The following is a 23,346-nucleotide window of genomic DNA, read 5'->3' as shown; positions in this document are numbered from 1 at the left end:
CACACGCCTATCCAGGCAGCCCCCTCGAAGACGTGGACAATGGGCCCGGAAGGACACCTGGGAATGGGGGTGAATGTCTCCAGAGCTGGTGGCATAGGTAAAAGAACCCTGCGGTGGTGGTCCTCTCCATCCCTGCAGCAAATCAGCTGCCTTGCTCCAACACTCTGGCAAGAACTTGGATTTCAAACTAGTGAAAGAACTAGGGCAAAGGATTGGGACTCTGGAAGAAAACAGGAAAATGACAGAGAACCCTGTTTAAGCATGGAAGGGACAGGAGGCACAGGGGAACCGGAGGTGGGTGGGCCCTGTCCACAGTGAGGGCACATGCCCAGCGCCCCTGCAGGGCTGCTCATTCCATCCACTCACAGAAACCACCACCACAGCGACCCTCACGTTGCTGCTGCTCTGCCCAGGCTCCCCGAGCAGAGCGATCTTTCAGCTTTAATGCTCCTCCCCTCCCGCACCTCGGTGACACACACAGGGCCCGGTGAATAGAGGACGTTTAATATTTCTGTGCTGGTCAAACGGAACACAGGTGGGGAATACATGGGGAGGGGGCGGAGGGCCCCCTGCCTCTCAGGAGGGGTGGCTTGTGAGGGGTGTATGCGGGGGTTCTTGGGAAATATCCAAGGAGTCTTCTCAGTAAAGGGGCCAGGCCAGGGGTGTTATGAGCATCCGATAGGCCCAGTCCTTGGCCTTGAGTTGGGGGTCCCCCATAGGGGGTCTGTGGAGAGTCTGACTTTTTTCCAGCTCTTTTGCTAGAATCCACACTCCCAGCACGACGGGTGACTTGGTCCTAGAGAGGGGTCTGGAGAGCCCCCAGGAAGCAGCCCAGGGTCAGGGAGAAGGGCTCCCGTGCCCACTCCTGAGGGGGTGAGAGCCCGCTTTCTCCCCTCCTTTCTCCTTCCCCCAGGCTGGGCAGGAGCGGAAGGGAGGGGGGCAGGGCCCTGCCTCCACTGAGCCCCAGGGTCCTCGGGGTGGATGGAGGAGGGGTGGAGAGAGAAGGTCTTGGCCACCAACAGACACTGTAAACTTTGGTTTAAAACAATAACTTAAGTGGAGGGAGGGCTCCAGCCTGGGGCCGGGGTGGGAGACTGGGAGGGCAGGTGCTGGGGAGGCGACAAAGGAAAAAGCCAACAAAAAGTTTTGGTTTTTGCTTCCGGCATAAGAAAGGTCTTTGGTCATCCGTTTAACTGGGGGGGCGGCGGGGGGAGAGGCGGGCAAGGAAGGGGAGCTGAGGGTGACTGCAGAGGAAGGGGAGCTGAGGGAGGGTGAGAGGACTGCAGAGAGGCCTGCAGGCTGGATGTGGGTGTGGAGCCGGGGTCCAGCCTGGCCTTCCCCTGGGCTCCCGGCCCAGGCCCCGCCTCTGGCCTCAGGGAGAGCTTGGCTCCACCTGCAGAAGCGCACCTGGCACAGACCTCTGTGGGTGAGGCGGTACCAGGCCTCTTCCCATGGGGGCGGCTGGAGGAGCCCCCAGCAAACGGGGGTGGGGGTGGAGGCCTGGCTCAGCCTGGTTCTGTCACAGGTTGGGGGCGGGTCTGGAGCCAGGTGGGCCTGCTCACACGGACCCCCACAGGGCACACAGACAGTCCCACCCCAGCAGCAGAGGGGGCTGTTTCTTCTGGGGATGGAGGCACAGTTCCTCCACCCAGGCCAGGGCAGGGTGGGAGCTGGGGTGGAGAGTTCTTTCTTCACAGTACGGAAAAGAAGGCGAAAGGGAGCACGAGTTAGGAAAGTGGGGGCCTCTGGCCAGAAAACACGGCCAGAGCCAGGTGCCAGGGGGCCCTGGGTTTGAGAGGGGTGGCTAAGCCCCGCCTGCGGGTCTCCATGATGCTGAGGGGCCCTGTGGGGAGAGCTGGTGGGGGAGGAGGGCCCTGCTGCTGCTGGTGGTTGGGGGGAGGCGGTTTCAGATGTGGGGAGGGCCTGAGGAGGGGTCTGAACCCTCCGTGTCCTCTACTGGTCCAAGACCAGGGGTTGTGTCCCTGGGGGTGGCGACCGTCCCTGCCCCTACGTGTTTTTGTCAGGTCACACTGGGAGCTGCTGGCCCGGGCCTCCCCCGTCTGAGTCCTGGACTTGCCTTGAGGCTCGGGAGGGGCTGTGGAGTTGGGGGAGATGGGGCCTGGATTCTGGAAGGGAGGGGTCTCACCCCAGCCCTGCCGGTCACTACAGGCCCTTAGGACAGTTCTTCTCCCGGCAGCTCCTCCTCCAGGTCCCTGTCTTCCGGAGGCCCCGAGGCGCTGGGGTTAGGGGCGCCTAGGGGAGGCCCGGGCTGCCTGTCTTCCTCTGCCTCTGCCGGCTCCTCCTTCACCTGCACCTGGTGGCTGAGGCAAAAGTATGGCATGGGCACCAGGCGGCTGTCCTCTGATGCCCTCTGCCCCCTACCCCCCAAACTCACCCAGAACTCTGGGGCACAGTGGGGTGCCCACAGCCCCCTCCCCAGGATCCCATCAGACCTGAGGGCTGATCTCCCCTAGGGCTCTCTTCAAAGAAAAGCTGGTCCTGGGGCAGAGACTGCTCTGGGTTGGGGAGGAGAGAAAGAGGGGAGCAGAGGAGAGATGAGCGAACGGAGGAAGGAGAAGAAAGATAGAAGAGAGGCCAGGCGAGGTGGCTCACACATGTAATCCCAGCATTTTGGGAGGGCGAGGCCAGTGGATCACCTGAAATCAGGAGGTCGAGACCAGCCTGGCCAGCATGGTGAAACCCCATTCTCTACTAAATACAAAATAATTAGCTGGGCGTGGTGGCAGGCACCTATAATTCCAGCTACTTGGGAGGCTGAGGCAGGAGAATCACTTGAACCCAGGAGGCAGAGGTTGCAGTGAGCCAAGATCTTGCCATTACACTCCAGCCTGGGTGACAGAGCGAGACTCCGTCTTAAAAAAAAAAAAAAAAGAGAAGAGAGGAGGAGGAAAAATAAGAAAGGGGGAAAATGGGGAGGAGAAGGTGGGAAGGTGGGGAGGTGGGGAGAGGGGATAAGAACAGGCGGGTGGGACAAGGGAGGGCTGAGAGAGCTGAGGGAAGGAAGAGAGAAGCCACTTGTCCTGGGGAGAGGCGTGGTGGGGGTGGGATGGGGAACCCCACCCAGGGTGGGGGATGACGCCTCCTCCCTGGTGGTTGAGGGGTGCTGGGGTGGGTGGGGGTCCGTGCTGTGTGCTCACCTGTACTGGGGTGGGGAGAGGCGAGGAGGGCTGCTGCTGCCGTTGCTGGGCAGCGGCTCCACGGGGGCACCCACGTCATCGTGGCTGAGGGGCAGCAGGCTGCTGGCGGAGCCAGGGTTCAGCATGCCAGGGCTGTTGAGGAGGGGGAAGCTGCTCTCGGCCAGGGCGGCCTGGAGGGGCACAGGGTTGGGCCTCGTCAGTGGCTCCACAGGATGGGGCACACTCAGTCAAGTGCTGTGCCTTCCCCGCCCACTAGAGAGCTGCCTGTGTGTCTGCCTACTGGCCCCACAGGCGGATCTGTCTGGGCAACCCCCAAGCCCCAACTCAGCCTTTGAATGTAGCACCCCTCCCCCATGGCTGGAACTCTGACCCCCCCGACCTCCTACCTCCTAGCTTTCCTGGAACCTGGGTCTGGCTTATCCCCTCTCCCAGGGAACAGAGAACCCCCAGACTGACAAACCAGGAAAGGGGATGCTATAGGTATGCCATCCTCCCAGCTGCCTGCCTTGTCTGAACCCAGCCTTGAAAGCAGAGGTGGAGGCTGGCCCCGAGTTGGGGTGGGGCAGAGAGGTGGGGTCTCGGAGAGTTTGGGTCTTCACCCTCCTTCCCTCCTCTGGTGAGTCCTCTGCAGGGGAGGATGGGGGTCTCTTGTATGAGAAAGCAAGGGGGCGGGAGGTAGAGGTGAGTGGGTGGGCTCTGGGCCGGTCACCTGGTAGCTGGCATTAAGTGCTCCATAGCTGAGGCCGGAGATCATGTTCTTCACCAGGGTGGGGCTCCTGGAGGACAGAGAAGGCCATCTTTGGCTCACTCATTCACTTAGCTCTTCATTCGCATCTCTTTACTCTCACTAAGTAACGGCCTGTGCTGGGAATGGGTCCCATTCCCTATTCCGGGAGGCCAGGGCGGATCAGCCGCTGTCTTGGAGCTGTGTGTGTACTTGGTCTGATTCGGTCTTCACGCTCAACTGGCCCTGCAGGAGCAGCCCCTTCACAGGTGGGTGCGATGGGCTTGGTTCAGGGACCTGTCCAGGTCTCAGAGCTGGGAAGTGGGAACTGGCATCCCCCCAGTGTCTGCCTTCAGAGCATGCTGCCCCCCCACCCGTTTTCTCTCCGGTCTAGATTTTCCAATGTTTGGCAAGGTCCAATCTATAGTCTCAGTAGTTACACACCTGGTCTGCCCACACTGTCTTGCCATCCTAGATTTTGGGACATGTCAGACATACGCTCAGCCTGTCCCACATGGAGGCTTCTGTATGGAAGCCTCCATACAGAAGGCTTCTCTGCACGGGAAGGTGTTCGGGAGTTGGGACAGGAAAAGCAGTGGCTGGGGGCTGTCCCTCTTCCAGTGATGACACCATCACAGAGCTCTCACAGAGCTTAAGGAAACAGCCAAAGGTCACCAAACTGGTGAGAAGCAGAGGTGCAAGCGCAGCCAGGCCTGGAGACTGGCCCCTAGGCATTCACCAGGGGATGGCTTCCCTCCATTCTCCAGGCTGCACACTGCCTGGGGTGCAAAGGCTCCTGCCTGGAAAGCAGGCATCTTTGAGGGGAGCAGACACCCCACACCTCAGAGACATCCATCTAACTTGCTCTCCTCTCCTTACCCAGGGGCTCTGGCCCAAGGGGCACAGCAAGCAGGTGGCTGGGGTGGGGGTGTTTGAGGTGGGGAGAAGGCCACTGCTGCTACGTGGAAGCCAAAGGGAGGTCCTGACCCTGTCCCAGACTCCTCAGTTTCTGTTTAAACTGCCAGGTGGAGGCTAGGTGCGGTAGCTCACGCCTGTAATCCCAGCATTTTGGGAGGCCGATGCGGGCAGATCACCTGAGGTCAGGAGTTTGAGATCAGCCTGGTCAACAGGGTGAAACCCCGTCTCTACCAAAAGTAAAATAATTAGCTGGGTGTGGTGGTGGGCGCCTGTAATTTCAGCTTCTCGGGAGGCTAAGGAAGGAGAATCGCTTGAACCCACGAGGTGGAGGTTGCAGTGAGCCAAAATTGTGCCACCGCACTCCAGCCTGGGCAACAGAGCAAGACTCTGTCTCAAAAAAATAATAGGCCGGGTGCGCTGGTGCACGCCTATAATCCTAGCACTTTGGGAGGCCAAGGCAGGTGGATCACCTGAAGTTGGGAATTCGAGACCAGCCTGACCAACGTGGTGAAACCACATTTCTACTAAATACAAAAAAAATTAGCCGGGCGTGGTCGTGGGCACTTGTAATTCTAGCTACCCGAAAGGCTGGGGCAGGAGAATTGCTTGAACCCGGGAAGTGGAGGTTCCAGTGAGCTGAGATTGTGCCATTGCACTCTAGCCTGGGCAACAAGAACAAAACTCCTTCTCAAAAATAAATAAATAAATAAAATAATAAAATTAAAAAAATAATAAATAAATACGTAAATAAATAAAATGCCAGGTGGTGAAGCTGAGCACAAAAGACCAGGAGGGCAGAGACCTGGTCCTAGAACCAGCTCTGCCACAAATCTGCTCTGGGGCCTCCTGCCAGCCCCTGGCCCTCACTGCCTCTCCTCTGCCGTAAGATGAATTGGTGGGGTCCCGGGACCTCAGAGGTCTAGTCATCCTGATGAGCTGAGAGAGCGGGTGCCCTGGGGGTGGCAGCCCCTCACCCATGGCCCGTTGGCTGGCATCTGCCTGTGTGCCAGCTCTGGCCAGGGCTACCTGGGGCCCCTGTCTCTCTTTGCTACCAGGCCTCCTTCTTGGCCCCTTCCCTCAGTCAGAGTGAGGACAGAAGAGGACATAAATGTCTGCCTTCTGATTATCCATCACTTCCAGATTCCAGCCCCCTGTCCCCAAGCACTAGTCTCCTCTGCTCCTTTCTCCCCACACCCCTTCCCCCAGCCAGGAAGGATCTGGTGCACATGTGTACCCTGGAGAGGTAGGGGGTGGGGGTGAGTTGGCTTCTGCCCCCTGGGCAGGTACAGCCCATCCAGCTATGGACCCACATACCCTGTCATCTTTGGCGGTCTCCGCTTCTGATACTCCCGCTCGTCCACAGTCCACACGGCACCCTTGACGTTCTCCACGCGGACGAAGCACTTGTGCAGGCTGAGGTTGTGGCGCACGGCGTTCTGTGGGTGCAGTGAAGAGGAGCTCAGAGGCGGCTTGCTTGGCCAAGCACAAACATGATAGTCCTCATCCCATCCCACGTCCCACGCAGCAGCGGCCCACCTTCCCCAGCTCAGGGATGAGCAGGGGAGGGGGGTGGGCTGCGAGGAGACCCAGCCAAAGGGAAGGCGGGCCCCTACCCTTTCCATAGAGCCAGGGGTTCCCAGCCTCTTCACCATGGATGACCCATTTTATTAGCTGCCTCCTCTCTCCCTGCCACATCTTGGAAAGTTCTGTCTACTAACTAAATGCTATCCAGTTAGTAATAATCTGTTTCATCATCTTCGTTAATCAAAGACACATGTAATTGTTACTCAGGGCTTTGGATCAGCAGCAGATCACATTCGGGCCCCGGCATCTCTGCGAGCCCAGGATGCTTCATCTCAGCTGCATGCAGAATTTCCACAAAGCTTTTAAAAGTTTGGGAAAGAGCTCATAAACCCTCACTGCCACCTCCACTGACCCACAGGAGTCTGGGAGCCATGCTTTGGCTGTGGCTCAGAACAGGCAGCTTATATTTTGAGAGCACAAGGTATACAGTAAAGGCCTCATACATACTTGTTGAAATAAACAGGGAGAGAGGAGAGTGTGGGTTGACAACCCAGAGGCAGAAAGAGGAGAGAAAGAAGATAAGTCACCTTGTCTGTCCCACCTCCTCCTGGCAGGATAACTTCAAGAATTGAGGTCATCTGGTTTGTAGGACACTTGGGCGAGGACGGGGTGCTTGGCCCAATTCCCCCCTCACCACCATGGGAGCCCGGACTAGGGCCCTAGTCTGCCCCACCTCATCGTGTCCCTCAGTCCTGTCCCTGCACCCTCCTCTCTCAGCTGTGCTGCCCCCACGGCCAGCTCCCAGTTATCACCATCCCTGCCTGCATCCCTGGACCCTGTTACCTGTCCTCCCTTAGCCTCCCCCACCTCGTCCCCATCCTTGTCTCCTCTTTACATTTCTAAACGGGGAAGAAAGCGGGTAGGGCAGGCAGCCCGTGCCCCTGGAGATCCCTCTCCCTCTCTCCCTTCCAACTCTTGCCACTTGCAACTGGCCCGATTTCATTACCAATTTTAATTTGCCTCTAATTAAATCCTGTGTATTTTTCCGACTCGCTTGCTAATCCACGAGGGAGGCGGGCGGCTGGAGTGGAATCTCTTGGAGCGATAATTACAAAGGGCCTAATCACGCCGGGGCTCCTGCCTCGGAATAAATTTGCCCGCATTACGGGGCTCCGATCCTCCGCTTTGCAAATGAGAATGACCCCAATTTCCGAGGATGGCCTCACCGGGGCTTTTTTCCCTCATTTCGAAGCCTGATTCGTGATGAGAGACTAATTCGTTACGCTGAAACATTAACGGCAATTTAAGGGGTCTGGCAGGGGCTTCGTAAACAAAAGGACGGGCCCACAACACGGGCCTTGGGAGGGGATGGACACGGGGAGGGCCAGCAAGGACCATCAGCTTGGCAGATGGCAGCTCTGTCCCTGGATGAACGGCAGCTGGCTGGGCCCACACCATGCCCGCTCCCAACCCTTCTGCCCTGGTCTGAGGTGGAAAGTATCTCAGGGTGGGAGCCAGCAAAGGTGAAGAAGGGAAAGAAGAAAGCACAAATAATTCAGGAGAGGAGCAGAGATGACCTGAGGGGCTGAGAAATGAGTGGAAAGTAGAGGTGGAAGGGAAGCAGAGTTGGGTGTAGATGGCGTATTTCCCAAGTAACATGAATGCATTTGGCTGAAAAAAACCAGAAGGTCAAAGTGGACCTCAAGCTGGATGGATTCTGCTGTGCCATGAGGAAGGCTCAGGCAGTGGCCTCAGGCACAGAGGCAGCAGCAGAGCACTGCAAACTGGGAAAGTCACCCACTTAGTCGTTCACTTTCCCCAGCCCAGATGCTTCTTACTGGACCCTAGACTAGGTGAGGGGAGATGGGGGTGAAGAACTAGGAGGAACACACCACAGAGATGTCAAAGGCTGGGCTGGGCAAGGGCGGCAGGGTTAGAATATCAGGGGGGTGGCTTCAGGATGGTCACTGAGTAGTTTAAGGAAGTCACCTAAACCAGGTCACCTAACCTGACCTCAAGAGAAGAGAGAATTAGAAAATTGCAGCAGGGCATTACAGGTAAGACAGAAGGAAGGAAGGAAGGTAGGTGGCTTAGCAGTACTTTGCCCCCAAAGAGGAGGCTGTCTTATGGAAAGGAGGCTCTATATTGCTACCCCTAAAGGCAAAAGATTAATATGCATTATTAAACATTAGGTAATAATTATAATCATCCCTTATGTTTGTAGGACTCTATCATTTATAAAAACCTGGTATCTGAACTGACTTGGAGGTTGGAGACTGGACCAGGTGGTCCCAAGCAAGCCCTGCTGGCTCAGAAAGAGGGCAGGAATGTGGTTGGCAGAAAATGACATCACTCACAGCCAATTAGAGCAGCTGTCCCAACAGCCTCCCAGCTTCTCTCCCAAGCTTTGGGAATTGGGTATGAGCATATGAAAGTCATGATGCAGTCCCTTCTGCTGCACTTAGCATAATCCCAGGGCAAAGGGTAGGCAGGCACTGTGCAGACCCCACCAAGTCCTGGGCGCTGGTGGGGAGGAGGGGTTCAGTAACACTTGTTGAAACCTAGTAGGATTGGGGGAGGTAGCCCGTTTAACTGCAGTTTCTTCAGTGGCCAGCAGGGGGACTCAAGAGCCAGGGATCCGATTAAGGTTCTGAGAGGGAGTCCTTCCCCGCGTCTAACCTTCCCTGCAGGGGCCAACACTCTCTCCTTCTTCCCCCTGCCCCACTGCCCCCCCCGCCCCGCCCACTCTCCCAATTTAGATATCACCTTCCCACCTTGAGACAGACAGACAGACAGACAGACACACACACACACACCCCTTTTGGCTATAGAAAAATAAATGGCCTAGTGCCCCAGCATCTGTGTCCCATTTTTCTAGAGTCCCCCTCTTGCCTGCTTCTGCTCTCCCAGGAAAACTTACGGCTGAAGGTGTTGAAATGACTAATTGGATGGAGACAATTATCTTCCTGCCAGGGATGGCAGAGCTGGGGAGGGCTGTGAGTGGTCCATCCGTGTGTCTATACCTGCACTTTCCTAGCCCCACCTCAGGCTTCAGAACATGTACCTTAAGCCAAGGTATCCAGACCCTTAGGGTCTCTGTGAAATTCGGCCCAGGCTTCTGTATCAAGCTTGGGCATTAGCAATTCCTAGAGGCCCTACCTCGTGGGGCTGGCGTCTTTGGGGCCCTTGGGGGTGTACCCTAGAGAAGGATTGCTTCCCAGAAAGGAGGCAGCACCAGGCTGGAAGGAAGGGATCATTAAAAGGTTATGGAACAATCCACAGCTCCTGCTGAGGTGGGCGTGGGCATGCGGCCCTGGCTGGGCCCTTGGGTGGCTGTTTCTGCAGGACTAATGGTTTAGGGAACTAATTGTTAGGCAGCCTTGGTCTCCATGGGATATGGCAGGTCCAAGGGTGACTGGGGCCCAGAAGGTGGAAGGGGCCTGCTTCACCTTCCAGGTGGCAGTGTTTCTGCGGAAATAGGCGAACATCCTGGTGAACCAGTTATAGATCTCATTCAGGGTCAGCTGCCTGTCAGGGGTTTCCAGGATGGCCTGCGGGGAAGGAACAAGCAAAGGGACCGTCAGCCTGGGCCTCGAAGGGTCACAGCCCTGGGTTCCCTCCCCCAGTATCTCTCCCTTCTGCCTAGCCCCGAGTTCACTTTGTGAGAAGACCTGCTCAGAAATGTGTGGATAACAAGATGGGTGGTGGCTGGTGGGTCCCCTCAGAGGGACAGGCTGGTTATAGCTTGGCCAAGGATAAAGAGGGCAGGAGCCTCCAAGGGCTATGTATTTGTACAAGAAGGATTGGAGCTGCTTCTGGAGAGAAAATGCCTTTAGTACCTGGCCCTGGACCGAGGGTGAAAGTAGTCAGTCCTGTCTTTCTTGGGAGAGATGTCCACGGGGTGGAGGCTGTTTGGAATTTATCCTGATTTTCGCAAAAGGTACCCTAAGCACAGTGTGTGTGTGACAGAAAGAATGTGTGTGAGGGTGTACATGCCTGTGTGGGTATCAGGGAGGACATATGTGTCGATGTAAGTTCATGCTTGAGTGTGAATACTATGTGAACACTGGTGACATGAAGATCATGGGCTTGAGGGAGGAAAGACGAAGGAGAGAGACGAAGAGTGACCCTGAGTCTATCATGGGGGGCTGTGTACGTGGAAATGAGCACATGAATGCCACGGTGGGTGTCAGTAAGAAGAACAGTGTGTGCACCCCCAGAGACACATAACCCTACGCAGCAGGCTGACAGGGCCCAGCCTGCAGGAGAGCCCGGCACAGCAGAGAGGGAAGACCGCCACGTGAGAGGGAGCGGGACAGCTCCATTGCTTGGCCCCAGGACCTTCCTGGAGGCAGGGGTGTGGCGGGGGCTGGGGGAGCAGCCTGTGTGCCATTCCCCACCCTCCTCCTACCTGCCCTGCTCACCTGGCGGATGAGGGAGGCGTAGGTGAAGGGGGGCCGGACGTCGGCGTTCTTGTAGAACTCATGATTCTGGGCCAGCTCTGGGGAGACAGGCAGAGGATGAGGTAGCCAGATATGGGGCTCAGATGGGAAAAACAGCCTCACGCTGCTGTCGCCCTGCAGCCCCCAGCCCACCCTCACCTGAGGAGATGGGGGAGCAGAACTTGTCGCTGCTTCTCCGACGGGCTGGGCCCCCACCATGCAGGGAGGCAGAGCCCAGGCCAGGGGGCCGTAGAGGGGTGACAGGGGCTGCGGCCGAGGTCGGGGGGTGCACGAGACCATCTGGGAATGAGTCTGCTGCAGAGACGGTCACCTTGGAGAATGAGGAGGAGCCGGGGACCGGGTTCAGCTGTGAGCAACGGGGAGGGTACTGAGACCAGTGCCCGAGGGTGGGGGTCCCGAGGCTCCAGGGTCTGGGGAAGGCTCTGGGAGGGGCGGGGAGGGGAGCAGCACTCACTGGCTGGCTGAAGGGCTTGGGCTCCGAGGGCCGCATGTGCAGGTGGGCCATCATGGCCTGCAGCCGCTCGCTCTCCTTGGCGAGCTGTGGAGGGTGGCAAAGCAGGAGGTGAGCGGGAGGCTGAACCCTGGAGGCAGTGTTGTCCCATCCCTCCACCGCCAGGCTCTTCAGAAGGCCGCGGATTCCCACCCCCATTCGCCTCCTTGCCTCAGCATCCACGCTCCCTCTGTGACCCGCTCCAGGGAGGCCTCAGCAATGCTCTACCCCTCAAGGGCTGCCAGCTCCATGAAGCCTCTCCCTTTCTCCCCTGGACGGTGACCATTTGAGCCCTCCCAGTGCGTCCTGGCTGGAGCTTATCCCTGCCTCTACATGTTGGGAGGCTTCTTCCTACCCACCCACGGGGGGCGGCCACTGTGCCTTGTGCAGTGGCACTTGTGTGTGAGGGCCTTGCATACTGAATGCAGATGCAGGAACGGATGAATGGCTCAGACACCCCATTCATAAACTCAATGGGTCTCTCATGACCACCCTCTCACGGCAGGATGCTCTGCTAGGTGCTGGAGGGAGATGGGTAAGCACAGAGGAGCTGCCCTGAGTTGCTTCCTGGGAACCCTGTGCTGCCGAGTGTCCCCTCTCAAGTAGCTGGGATACTCCCTTGGGAAAGCCAGGCTGCCTGGGTTCTAATCCCAGCTCTGCCACTCACAGGCAAGTTACTTTAGCTCTGTGTGCCTGTTTTCTCCATCTGGAAAATGGGGAGAATAATGGTACCCACCACATAAGGTTGTTGAGAGGATTCCTTGAGCTATATAAAGTATTTAGCACAGCACAAAATAAGTGCTCCATATGTTAGCTACTAATAATTATTTTTGATGTTTCTATGTAGCGTGAGTCTCTTCTGGACCTCCCAGCAGAGACGCCCCCAACCTTGGTTTACCCCTCAGAATCCAGCTGTCCTCACCTCACAACCATGGTCATTAGGACCTAGAAAGCATAAGATGGTGGCTTTGACCATAGGACCCTTCCATGAGACCCTCCCAACAGAGCCCACCTAGCAAGTCAGTGCTGTGGGTGGGCAGGGGCTGGAGCCCACCATGTCCCTCCCCAGCATCTTCCGGGCCACACCTGGATCTCCAGCTGCTGCACCACCTGCATCTGTACCCGGCACTGGGCTGTACTCCGGTCATCCAGGGCGTGCTCTGTGTTGAGGTGTCTTCAAGGGGAAGAGAGGAGGAGAGAAAGTTGGCTCCGGTTTCCCTGCTGCCACCATCCTCCCATCCTATCCTCTAATCCCACCCATGGCCTGAAAAGCAGACAGACCAAGAGATACAAAGAAGAGAAAGAGGTGGAAAAACGGGGCAATGGAGGAAGGCTTCTCCCTTCTCGTCAGCCTCCTTTGATGTCTTTGCTAAAATCCCAGCTACAGAGAGATCTAATTGCAAATGAACTAATTAAGTAAACCTCTGACGAAGCGTGAAAACAATTTGTTTGACCCTGATGCTGCAAGGGTCTGGGAGACAGCGGAGTTAATCAGTCAGTGACAGAGCCTGGCACGGCTGTGGCAGCTGGCCGCCTGCTGCCAGCCGCCTGTCCACCTCCCGCCCTGCCTGTCTGCGGCCCTCAGCCTGTCACTCGCCATCACTCCCCGGGGCTGAGGCTGGAGGGGAGCTGGGGAGGGTGGGGGGAGGAGAAATGCTTATGTTTGTCCTCTCCTTCTCCTACCCGCACCCTGTGCTGGGGATGGAGTCAGGGGAATGCAGGCCCAGAAATATAGACAGGGTAGGGAGTGGGTGATCAGGGAGTCCGTGGGGGGCAGAGAAAGAACTAGAACCCTCTGGAGTGAGGACAGTAGTACAGCTAGTGAGGAGGGCTCCCAGAAGGGGCAAGCTAGTGGGCAGGATTGGGGGAGGGGCCCTGTGGGGAAAGGCTGCTGGGGGAGGGGCTGGGGGTGACACCTACTTGATAAACTGGCCCAGGTCTTCACACAGGGTCTCACAGCCTGGCCACTTGCACTCTCCGTGTCCGTACAGGGGGTGGGAGCCGGGGGTCTCCTCGTGGGAAGAGCTGGGAGGACAGCAGGGAGGTGGCCGATCAGGGACCCTGAAGACCCCAGCGGCCCTGTAGTCAGCTGAGCACCAGCTCCCCTGCTGGTGACATTTCTGCCCCAGTACAGGTTTCCCAGCAGCCAAGCACCATCTGTACACCCCGGGAGAGGGAGTGGAGAGGGAGTGAACCTCCGGTCCGTGGGCTCCACCCCCTCCCTCACAGTCAGCCCTCGGGGGTGGGGGGCCAGGTCTACCCCCAGGCAGGCCTTTGATGCCCCTCCCAGCCTGGACCCCTGTACCTGTCTCTCCGAGATGTGAGCACAGTAGGCTGTCCGTTGGGCAGGGTATGGTGGGAGAGGGGGGGTGAGACCTTGGGGGGAGCGGCAAACGAGGTAGCGGTGGTGGCCGTGCCAGTGAGGTCCAGCCCCTCCTGCTTGACGCCGTCCTCGGCAGGCTGCCCGGGGGCACCCTCGCCCTTCCACAGCTGGGGCAGGTCTGTTGGGCAAACAGCTGCTGTGGGAGAGACAGGGGAGGCTGGCAGGGCCCCACAACACTCGGCTTTCTACTTGGCCCCAAGAACAGGGGCTGCCAGCTCTTGCGTACAGGCAGGGCTGTGGGGTTGGGGCTGGGAGGGGAGGAGTGGCGGGTGCTCACCTTGCGGAAGGGTCTGGAGGGGCCCCGAGGCTTGGTTGGGCTGCAGGCTGACCAGCCCCTGCCTCTGCAGGTTGAGCAGGTGCTGCTGCTGCAACTGTTGCATTTGCAGGAGCTGCTGCTGGAAGGCCAGCTGCTTGTTCCCCAGTGCCTGGTGAGGGGCCCGAGGGGGCGGGCAGAGAGGGGTGCCATCAGCTTCAGGCATGCCATCTGGCCCCCACCCCGCGGCCACCCCCTCCCAGGGCCTGTCAGCCCCTGGAGCTGTCGTTGTGGCGTCTGCAGCTGCAGTGTCTCTGCTCCCGGCCCAGCTTCCATAAGGCTGCATGCCTCCTCGCAGTAAACACACGCATGCACGCACGCACGCACGCGCGCAAACACACACAGCCAGACCCAGACACGCAGCACGACGCCCTCCCTCCTCCCGCCTCCCTCCTTCCGCTGCTTCAGCTCCCTGCACCGCAGCTGTGCACGCCTGGGGGTGCCTCATCACAATGATCGATGAGCCTGTCAGATTCTGGGGGCCACTCCTGCCTGGAGGGCACCCTTCCCACATGCCCGGGGTGCCCCCTTCTGCTCTGGGGAGGGAGTTTTCTCTCCCCCAGCTCTTTTCCTCTCTTGCTTTTTAGATACAGAGAATCAAGGAGTCTGACGGGACTCACTGGGACCCAGGCTCGGAGAACAGTCACATCACCACTGCCCAGGCGCCCTGTACTCGCTGGCTCACCCACTCTACCTATCCCCACCCATTCAGTTCTTCACACAGGCACTGACAAGTCAGGCTGTCAGCAAGTCTCTTTTGAGCCCCAGGAGCCAAGCATGTCCTGGGTGGGTTGAGAGGCAGAGATGTCTCTGCCTGCCTGCTGGGGGTGGGAAGCATGGGGTAGGGTGGGGGCTGGCTATTCAATAGAGAGACACAGGATAAACTTAGCCTAGAGATTTACCTGCCGATAACACAGCAATTACAAGACTGCTGAGAGGGAGACTGGGGGTGCTGGAGAATTCCTGGGTGTCAGGGCAGCCTTCTGGGAAGAGGAAACTTAGAGCTTGGGGCTGCGGTTGGGCAGTAGGAGAGATGCACAGGTCTGGGACCCAGGGGAGAAGGGCCTCCAGGGCCTGGTATAGAAGCTGCGATGGGGTAGGGGATGTAGGCTGGGGAGCTCTGAGAGGAGACCGAGGGGTGGCTGGGCAAGTCATAACAAGAAGGGGAAGAAGCTGGGGGCAGGCTGAGGTAAGGGGAGGTGGTTTGCTGAGGGACTCAGAGATTCGCAGGACAAGGAGGGGAGGGCTGAGGTGCTGGGTCACAAAGAGACAAGGGGGCAGGAAGATGGTGCGACCACAAGGCACATGAGCATGGCCCGGCAGACACCACACACGGGGGTGACACGTACACACCTGTCTACACCCATGTGCACAGAGACAACAACACGAGGCAAGGAGAGAAAGAATGAATGGGGATGAGTGGAGATGGAGACACGTAAGAACCACCATCCCCATTTCCCCCACACTGATCCTTGGTCCCTTTCCTCAGCCTTTTCTAGATTTTTCTACTATTCCTGCAAGGCAATTCCCTCCTGACCAGCTCTGGACACCCAGCCTCTGGGCAGGGGGTGAGGGCGGTGGTGGGCCCTGGTACAGCCCCTTACCTCTTTGGGCTGCGGCTTCCCAGCCTGCTGCTGGGTGAGGAGCTGCAGGTGGAGCTGCTCCTGCTGCTTCTTGTAGTACTCCTGCAGCTGGGGGTGTGGAGGAGGGTTACCACTGGCAGGGTACTGCTATCCCCACAACCCCAGCCCTGCCCCATCTGGGCTCCTGGGGGCAGGAGAAGGGAGTTTCCCTAAAACATGGTCTGGCTTTCCCCAGTCAGCCTGGAGGGGCCCTGAGCAGGGTCTGGGTGCGGAGGGAGGGAGCAAGGGATGGAGGAGGTTCATTCCCACAGCTCTGAACCCTCCCTGCTTTTGGTGGATCTCCTGAGCAGGTCACAGGGGACAACGTGCCAGGATGTTCCAGTACTTTGCCCTTCCCTGTTCAGGAGATAGAAGTGGGGCCAGCATGCAGGGAGGGAGGACCGGGGAGTATTGTGGGGACAGGGCCGCCATAAGAGATGCCTGACCTTTGACCTCTCCCCACTACCCTAGAGGAATGCAGATCAGTCTGGCCTGAGCAGTCTCTCTGGTTTCTGGGACAGCTTGGGCCCTTGGTGAGGTGTAAACAGGGTGGGAGGAGCCAGGCCAGGCAGAGGAGGAGGGACCAGCTGCCCTGGGGCCAGACTCACCTGCTGGAGCATGAGGGCTTGCTGCTGCTGGAGCAAGGCCTGCAGCTGCGGGGGCGATAGGATCTGCTGCATCTGTTGCGGGGTAAGCATCTGCGGCGACATCATGGCCACCGACACAGGCACCTGCAGGATTCGGCCCGTTAGCCCTGTCCCCTGGACCCCAACCCAGGAGGAGGCACCACCCAGGGCCCCACTCTCAGCATGGCAGAGTGGCTCCCAGGGAGGCTGCCTGGGTTCCAATTCTGGCTCTGCTGCCTACTGGCTGTCTCTCTCTTTGGACAGTGACTTACCTTCCTGTTGTCTGTTTTCTTTATCTCTAAAACGAAAACAGTGATAGTACCTACCTATTAAGGTCACCATAAGGACTAATCAGTGAATACTTAAAACAAGGCCTGGCACACAGCAAGTGCACATAAGGGTTGACTATTATCATAGGACGGGCTGTCCTTAGAGCAGGAAGATTAGGCTGTAGTGGCACTGGTCAGTAGAACCCATGCTTTGGCTGGTTCCCCCCAGTAATGGGGAGGGGCAGCATACCAGGCCACCCATAGTCTCACGCAGTCTATTTTGAGACCACTTCCTGCAAGGTGGGCCTGGCTGGGAGGGCAGTCTACAGCATGGGAAGGATTCAAAACGTGGCTCACCTTGCACGAGGACCTGCACTTTGTCTCCTCTCACACACCCCGGCACACCTGCCTGGACGGCACACACAGTGGCCAGAGGTGAAGCCCACAGAGCGCTCTTGGTGCCATCCTGGTCCTAATGTGTGTGCATGTGTGTAGCTATGTCTAGGGTGGGGTGGGAAGAATGGCAGGCAGGGAGTTAGCAGGGCAGGCTTCTGCTCCTAACTCTGCACTGAGCTGGCTGTGTGACTCTAGCAAGTCACTTGCCCTCTCTTATGTTTCGGTTTCCTCAAACATAAAACATAAGAGACTGGGCTGTAAGAGATGATTCCTTCTAGGCTGGAACATTCAGGATTCTCAAAGTAGAACAGCTTTCTACCCCCTGCCCTGGGTCAGGCCTCTATAGAAGGCCCAAAGAATCCAGCTACAGGGAAAAGATTCAGAGAAAAGCAATGACATCATTCTCTTCCCAGCCCCACCTCCCCTGAACCCCCCAGGCTTGTGCAGTCATGGACAGGCAGGTCTCAGCTGCTATTTTGTCTTGTTCCTGTATTAGCAGGACAGGTGCTCTGATGGGGCTGTCTGCCGCCCCCTCTACTCTGTGACCCCATGCATACAGGACTCTTCTCTAATTTCCTCTCTCACTCCCAAGCTGTGGCAGAGTGCCTGGCACACGGTAGGTACACTAAGTGTTAGCCCCCCTGAGCTGAAATGCCTTCCCTGGCACCTCAGAGGCCCCTCTGCCAGCCCGGAAGCAGGAAGGGAAGGTTACAGGGCTAGCCCAGTCAGAGAGGAGTGCTGTGTAGGGACTTGTCCTAGGCTGTGACAGGCTAGGTCCTCAGGGGACCCTCTCCCAAGCCTCAGCCTCACCTGTGGGGTAGGGGAGGAGGAGTTGGATCTCTTTTCAATGCCTGGCAGAGGCAGGACTCAGCCTTGAACCACCCCTTAAGCCATGGATTAGGAAATCCCCAGGCAGAGAAGCAACCAGGGAGGTACAGTGAATCCAAGGACATTGGGGAATCCCATGGCTCCCAACACCTCTCGCTCACCCCATCACTGGTGGCTGTCCCTGCCCCTGGGCTTTACTCCCCTATCCCAGCCCATCTCTATCCACATGGGCCTGGGAGGGGTAACACCTAGCTCTTTAGTCATGGGCATATCATGTGAATGAAGGCTCCAAGAGACCTCTAAGCCAGTGGGGGATATGCCCTTGAGAGTGTTTTTTGTTCTTTGTTGTTGTTGTTGTTTTTTAACCTCATTTTTACCAATGAGGAGACCAGGAAAGTCTGGTGGCCTTAAGTGGCAGGGTTGGGATGTAAGCCCAGGTCTGCATACTCCATAGCTCCCAGGGTTTTCACATCCTATGCTGCCTGCCCCACCCCAGGGCAGGTCTTGGGAAGGGTTAGGGAGAGAATGTGGAGGTGGGATGTCCGGAGGCTGAGGGGGCTGATGAGGCTGAGATCCCAAAGGCTAACTTCCTACTCTACGGTTGTATCCTAGAAGGACTCTCTGAAAGCCAGACTGCAGGGGTGGATGGGGGGGCCTGGGGTTGGAGGCAGACAACGGCATAGACCCAACTCCAGAGCCAGCCCCTAAGTCTGTTGTTGGGTGTTCCAGAGGCAGCTGGGGAGGCTGCTCAAAGAAGGTGGGTTTTGCCATCCAAAGACATGGAACGAGTACCACTGTCCTTTCTTTCCTCCTCCCAAGGGGGTGCCCAACAAAGAGAGGCATCTTGGTGCAGGTGAGCTCAGAGCCCTAGATTTCTGGGTCAGGTGACCTTGGTTTTTGTCCCTGATATTTACTAGCCTTGAAATCACCTAGCCTCACTTTCCCTGTCGGCTAACTGGGATTTGGGGCACGTGCCCTCCCTGCATCATTAGCAGATGTTGCTGACTGCTTATTATGTGCCCGGCACGGCACTTGGCTAAGCCCTTTACACGTGTATCTCATGGAATCTTCACAGCAACCCTGTGAGGATGGTGCCATCATCATTAACATCTCACAGATGAGATGGGAAAACTGAGGCCCAGAGAGGTTAAATAACCTGCCCTGACCCTGACCCGGAAGGGACAGTGGGAGCAGGGGTGAAAGTGACTTGTACGCCATTAAATTCTATGTAAACGTGAAGAAAATAACTTTTTAAAACATTCTGGATTTTCCCTTTCCCCTCCTTCTCTGTCTCCTCCCCTGGTGTGCCTTAGGGTGCTGCCTGACAAAGGTCACTGAGGACCAAGGCACTAGGCCACTCATTCTCACTGCTGTGAGAGCTGAACTAGAGACGAACGTGGCCCGCAACAGGAAAGACTGAGACCAGACACTCAGAAGATCTTTCCAGGCACCAGGACTGTGAGTCACTGACAGGAGAATGTGGAAAAAGGATGTGGCCTTTCCTTCCTCGGGCCTTTCTTACTTGGAAGCAGGGGAATGGAAGAGATGACCTTGGAAGGCCTCCTTGGCACTTGCTTTTCCTGCCACTTGGCTGAGCAGCTGCCTGTGGAGGCTGCTACAGAGATCTGGATGGATTACATGGTGTGCACTCCTCTCGAGGTGGCCCACTGGGGTCACAAAGGGTCTGGGAAGTGGCTGCCGCATGCTGATCTCCTGAGTTGGTTGACCTCATCCACCTCTCCCCGTGCCCCTTGGGGGTCTGAGAACTGAGCTGGAGCTCCTCTGGTGTCCCGGCTGGCCCCTCGCCAGGCTCAGATGCCTCAGGATGGGCGCTCTGCAGCTAGCAGGCTCAGCAGGGCCCATGAGTCACCATCTGGAGAGTAGCTGGGCAGCTAAGTGCTAACTTAAGCCCTGGCAGTGTGAGCCCTGGGCCAAACGCCGGCAGCTGCCTCCAGCCCCTCCCTCAGGGACCCTGCACCCACCCATGAATACAGCGTGCTCGGCTGGACGGTCTGACTGGAAGGAACAGGGACAGTGCCTGACACACAGGAAGCTTATTTGAGGGCTGAGAGTGGGAACGAATGCAATTTGGTGCCAGGGTCAAGAACCCAAATTGTCTCTTGAGTATGGGGTCCCTATGAGTGGGGGGCAATGTGGGGAGATCAGGCCAGAGTTTGGTTTGGCTTAAACTCTCCTGCAAATGACCAGAAGTCCTCAAACTAATTCTGGGCTGCAGCTGCAGCAAGGAAAGATAGCAGTGAGATATAAAGAAGAACTTCTGAAAATGCCAGATGGGGATGGACGAAGCCAAGGCCCCAGCCACCTTTGCCCCCATCATGTCCTCAACTCTCGGCCACCTGTGCCGCCTTCTATGATAGGCCTCTCCCTGGTGGGGTCCAGGCCTGGAAGGAGGGCCCCTCACTAGGCTGGAGCCGGAGACCTGACAATAGTTTTGGAAACTCTTCTGAAGCTGGCTCTGGAGGAGAGGGTGGTGAACATGGCTGGGAGGTGCGTGGGCAGAAAATCCTGCTGGGGAGCAGAGCAGCGTTCTGTGGGGAGCCCTGGGAAAGGAGCTGCCCTTGATCTCCCTTCATTATCCACTGCACTCAGGCTCAAGATGCACTCTTCTGCTCGGGTGGGGAGCCCAGTCCTTGCTCTCCCCTATCCCCTCACCAATCTTGAGCTCACAGAAGAACATTTCAAGGCCCTGGGCCCTACTTCAGGACAAGGATCTGACCTCCTTGGAGATAATAAACTTAGGAATAGGGGCAGAAGGCAAGGAAGGTATTCAGGGTTGGAGAAGAAATAGAGGGATCAATATAGGTAGGGAATCCAGGCTCCTGGGGAAGCATGGCTCCATGGCCCCAAGAACCCCCATATCCCTGAGACCCTGAGAACCATCTGGCCTAGGCTTCTACACCAGGGAAATATTGGCATTATTACCAATATTGTGCCAAGCACAAGGGATCGTCACAATGCAGAGATTAAAAGTGTGAGTTCTACTGGCCGGGCACGATGGCTCACGCCTGTAATCCCAGCACTTTGGGAGGCAGAGGCGCGCAGATCACCTGAGGTTGGGGGTTTGAGACCAGCCTGACCAACATGGAGAAACCCTAAAAACACAACGCTACTAAAACCTACTAAAAATACAACCCTACTAAAAATACAAAATTAGCTGGGCTTGGTGGTGCATGCCTGTAATCCCAGCTACTTGGGAGACTGAGGCAGGAAAACTGCTTGAACCCGGGAGGCGGAGGTTGTGGTGAGCTGAAATCGCGGCATTGCACTCCAGCCTGGGCAACAAGAGACTCCATCTCAAAAAAAAAAAAAAAAAAAAGTGTGAGTTCTGGAGCTATTGGGTTCAAATCCTCACTCTGTCTTTTATTTGTTGTACAACTTTGGACAACTTTCTTAACCTCTCTGGGCCTCAGTTTCCTCATCTGCAAGATGGGGCTAGAATAGCACCTCTCCCATAGGACTGTGAGGATAAATGAGATAGCTGTAAAGCGCTTAGTGTCTACACTTCATGGTAAGCACTCTGTATATGTCAGTTGTTAGTTTGGGATGTACTCAGTAAGTATTTGTTGAATGAATGAATGAATCAATCAATGAATTTTTGGAAGTAATGAGACAAGGAGAGAGAAGGCCTGAGAAAAACATCATTTTATCTGTCTTTCTGACTCTGAAACCTCTAGGCCTCTCTTATTTTGGAGGGAGGGAGTTTCCTAAGGAAGATTCCATAGTCTCCCTTCAGCTCTCAATTATTTCAGATCTGTGACCCTTAATCCCCAGCTGAACAGTCCTTCTGGATGTCTTACCCCAGTCCCTCCCACTACCATCAAGCTCTTACCCTCCTACCCCTGGGTCAGCAGCCCCTTTCTGGTTTGGGGGAACGTTTGCTGTTGTCCAGCCTACTCCTTCCTGTTCTAAGCTGGGTCCAGGGCGGGCAGGATTCAGAGTGGAAGCCCAAGGACCACTTCAAACCCTGGGATTGTATGTGGGGATCATTAATTTAAAGAGACCCAATCCTGACCAGCATGGGTATGAGACCCTTTTAGATCTCATTCTGATGAGATCTTTCTCTTCCTCTCTTTATTGACTTTCCAGATTGTGTCTTCCCCTCCTCCACCCCAGGCCACGCCCTGATCTTTGCCCAGCTCCTCCCCTTTGAGGGTTGTCTCCTTAGGGTCAAGAATTTTAAGAGGGTTACTGTTAAGGCTGCACATCTGTTGGGCACCTTGAACTTTTTCCAAACATAAACTTGTTTTACATAAAACTCAGACTTTGTCAGAGCACTGGAATCTCCACCCAGGACAAAGCCTGGTCCTGGGTCCTTCTCTGAGCACCCTGCACCCACCCCACCCTCCTCTTCACTTCCCTCAGCACCCAGCCCCAGACTCCAGAGCACCTCCAGCTCAGAACCAACCATACTCACCCTTCTTCCCTTAGATAAACTTCCTTTCAAAGCCTGGCTTAATCCCTTCCCCAATTCTGAGCCTCCCTCTGCTGGGGGAGGGGTGGGGGGAGCATGGATCCCGGGCTGCTGGGCAGAGGGGGAGGGGAGTGGCTGCCCGAGTAGTGACCCAACCCGGACTCAGACTGCAATTCTCCCAAGTTCTTTGTGACACAAAAGGTAAACAGAAGGCCTGGCTCCCCCACCCCCCGCCCACCCCCCACAGATCTCCCCTCCCCCAGCCAGCCAGATGGGCTGGCAAGCTGGGGGGAAGGGAGAAGGGGAAAAAAGGGCAGATTGTGCAAAGGAAAACAAAAGAGACAGAGAGACATCAAGAGACAGGAAGCATGGAGAGACTGCGAGAGAGCTGGTGGATGAGGGATAAGGGGGGAGGATAAGGGAAGGGGGGACTTGGTGACGTGACTGCAGCAACAGAGATGGCCTGGGAGGGGCTAAGCCCCAGACACAGGAACACAGAGGGACAGAGGGAGTGACCGACAGGGACGCAGAAACATGAGAAGTGACCGAGAGAGACCCTGAAGGGAAGAGGCAGGGGAGAAGAAACAGTGAGAGAGGTACAAAGAGACAGGGAGAGCTGCAGACAAACTTTGAGTGACAGGGACAAAGAGGCTAAGCTAGCGGAAGGTCTGGCTGATCAGGTGGAGACGAGAGAAAGTGGAAGCCTTTTTGCCCCACCCCTGCAGTGACTGTATTTCCTTTGAAAAGTTGCCCACTTTTTGGTGTTGGAACTGGCAAGAGCAGTTCTCCAACGGGTCCTTGCCCTCCCTCTGTGCCAGGCCCACACTCCAGCCCAACCCAGAGCCAGCGGGGTGCTCTCTTCCTCACCTGCACAGCAGAGGCAGACTGTTTGCTGTCATTGTTCCCTGGGGAGCTCAGGCCTGAGGCCTGCTGCAGCAGGAACTGCCGGGCCACTTGGAGAGCCTGCAAGACAGGGGCTGAGTCAGCAATGGCCTGGGAGGCTGGGTGGGATCCAGGGATTAGGGAGTGTTTGGGGCAGTAAGGAGAAGGAGATCAGGGTAAGGTGGAAGGTCTTGGGGGTGAGAGGGTCATGGGTCCATAAGGGCTTGTGGTAAGGGCAGTAGGAGTCACTGAGAAGAGCTGTTGGGGTTCAGGGATCAGAGCCTCTACAGACTCAGCCTGGGACCCAGTGAAGTTTTG

General features: G+C 56.8%; 1 protein-coding gene across 17 annotated transcripts in view; it reads right to left on the bottom strand.

The window, feature by feature from the left end:
* Nucleotides 1-483: 483 nt before the first annotated feature.
* The window catches only part of FOXP4 (forkhead box P4), a 54,213-nt gene continuing 31,350 nt past the window's right edge, over nucleotides 484-23,346 (bottom strand). For 2 of the 17 annotated variants that reach the window (XM_034962056.3, XM_034962064.3), the window contains exons 3-17: nucleotides 23,014-23,109; nucleotides 16,204-16,326; nucleotides 15,578-15,664; nucleotides 13,938-14,085; nucleotides 13,583-13,817; nucleotides 13,198-13,302; nucleotides 12,364-12,451; nucleotides 11,242-11,325; nucleotides 10,926-11,133; nucleotides 10,749-10,825; nucleotides 9,774-9,875; nucleotides 6,115-6,236; nucleotides 3,868-3,934; nucleotides 3,159-3,328; nucleotides 484-2,321 (exon numbers count right to left, since the gene is read on the bottom strand). In XM_034962056.3, coding sequence (XP_034817947.1) covers nucleotides 2,174-2,321; nucleotides 3,159-3,328; nucleotides 3,868-3,934; nucleotides 6,115-6,236; nucleotides 9,774-9,875; nucleotides 10,749-10,825; nucleotides 10,926-11,133; nucleotides 11,242-11,325; nucleotides 12,364-12,451; nucleotides 13,198-13,302; nucleotides 13,583-13,817; nucleotides 13,938-14,085; nucleotides 15,578-15,664; nucleotides 16,204-16,326; nucleotides 23,014-23,109 — 1,860 coding nt within the window. In that variant the 3' untranslated portion in view covers nucleotides 484-2,173. Of the gene's footprint in view, nucleotides 2,322-3,158; nucleotides 3,329-3,867; nucleotides 3,935-6,114; nucleotides 6,237-9,773; nucleotides 9,876-10,748; nucleotides 10,826-10,925; nucleotides 11,134-11,241; nucleotides 11,326-12,363; nucleotides 12,452-13,197; nucleotides 13,303-13,582; nucleotides 13,818-13,937; nucleotides 14,086-15,577; nucleotides 15,665-16,203; nucleotides 16,327-22,149; nucleotides 22,305-23,013; nucleotides 23,110-23,346 lie in introns of those variants that run through there. The other 15 variants (XM_034962057.4, XM_034962062.4, XM_034962063.4 and 12 more) reach the window with 15 other exon arrangements.

The sequence above is a fragment of the Pan paniscus genome, chromosome 5 (assembly GCF_029289425.2).
Source record: "Pan paniscus chromosome 5, NHGRI_mPanPan1-v2.0_pri, whole genome shotgun sequence".
Classification (NCBI taxonomy): domain Eukaryota; kingdom Metazoa; phylum Chordata; class Mammalia; order Primates; family Hominidae; genus Pan; species Pan paniscus.
This window is presented reverse-complemented; position numbering and strand designations above follow the sequence as displayed.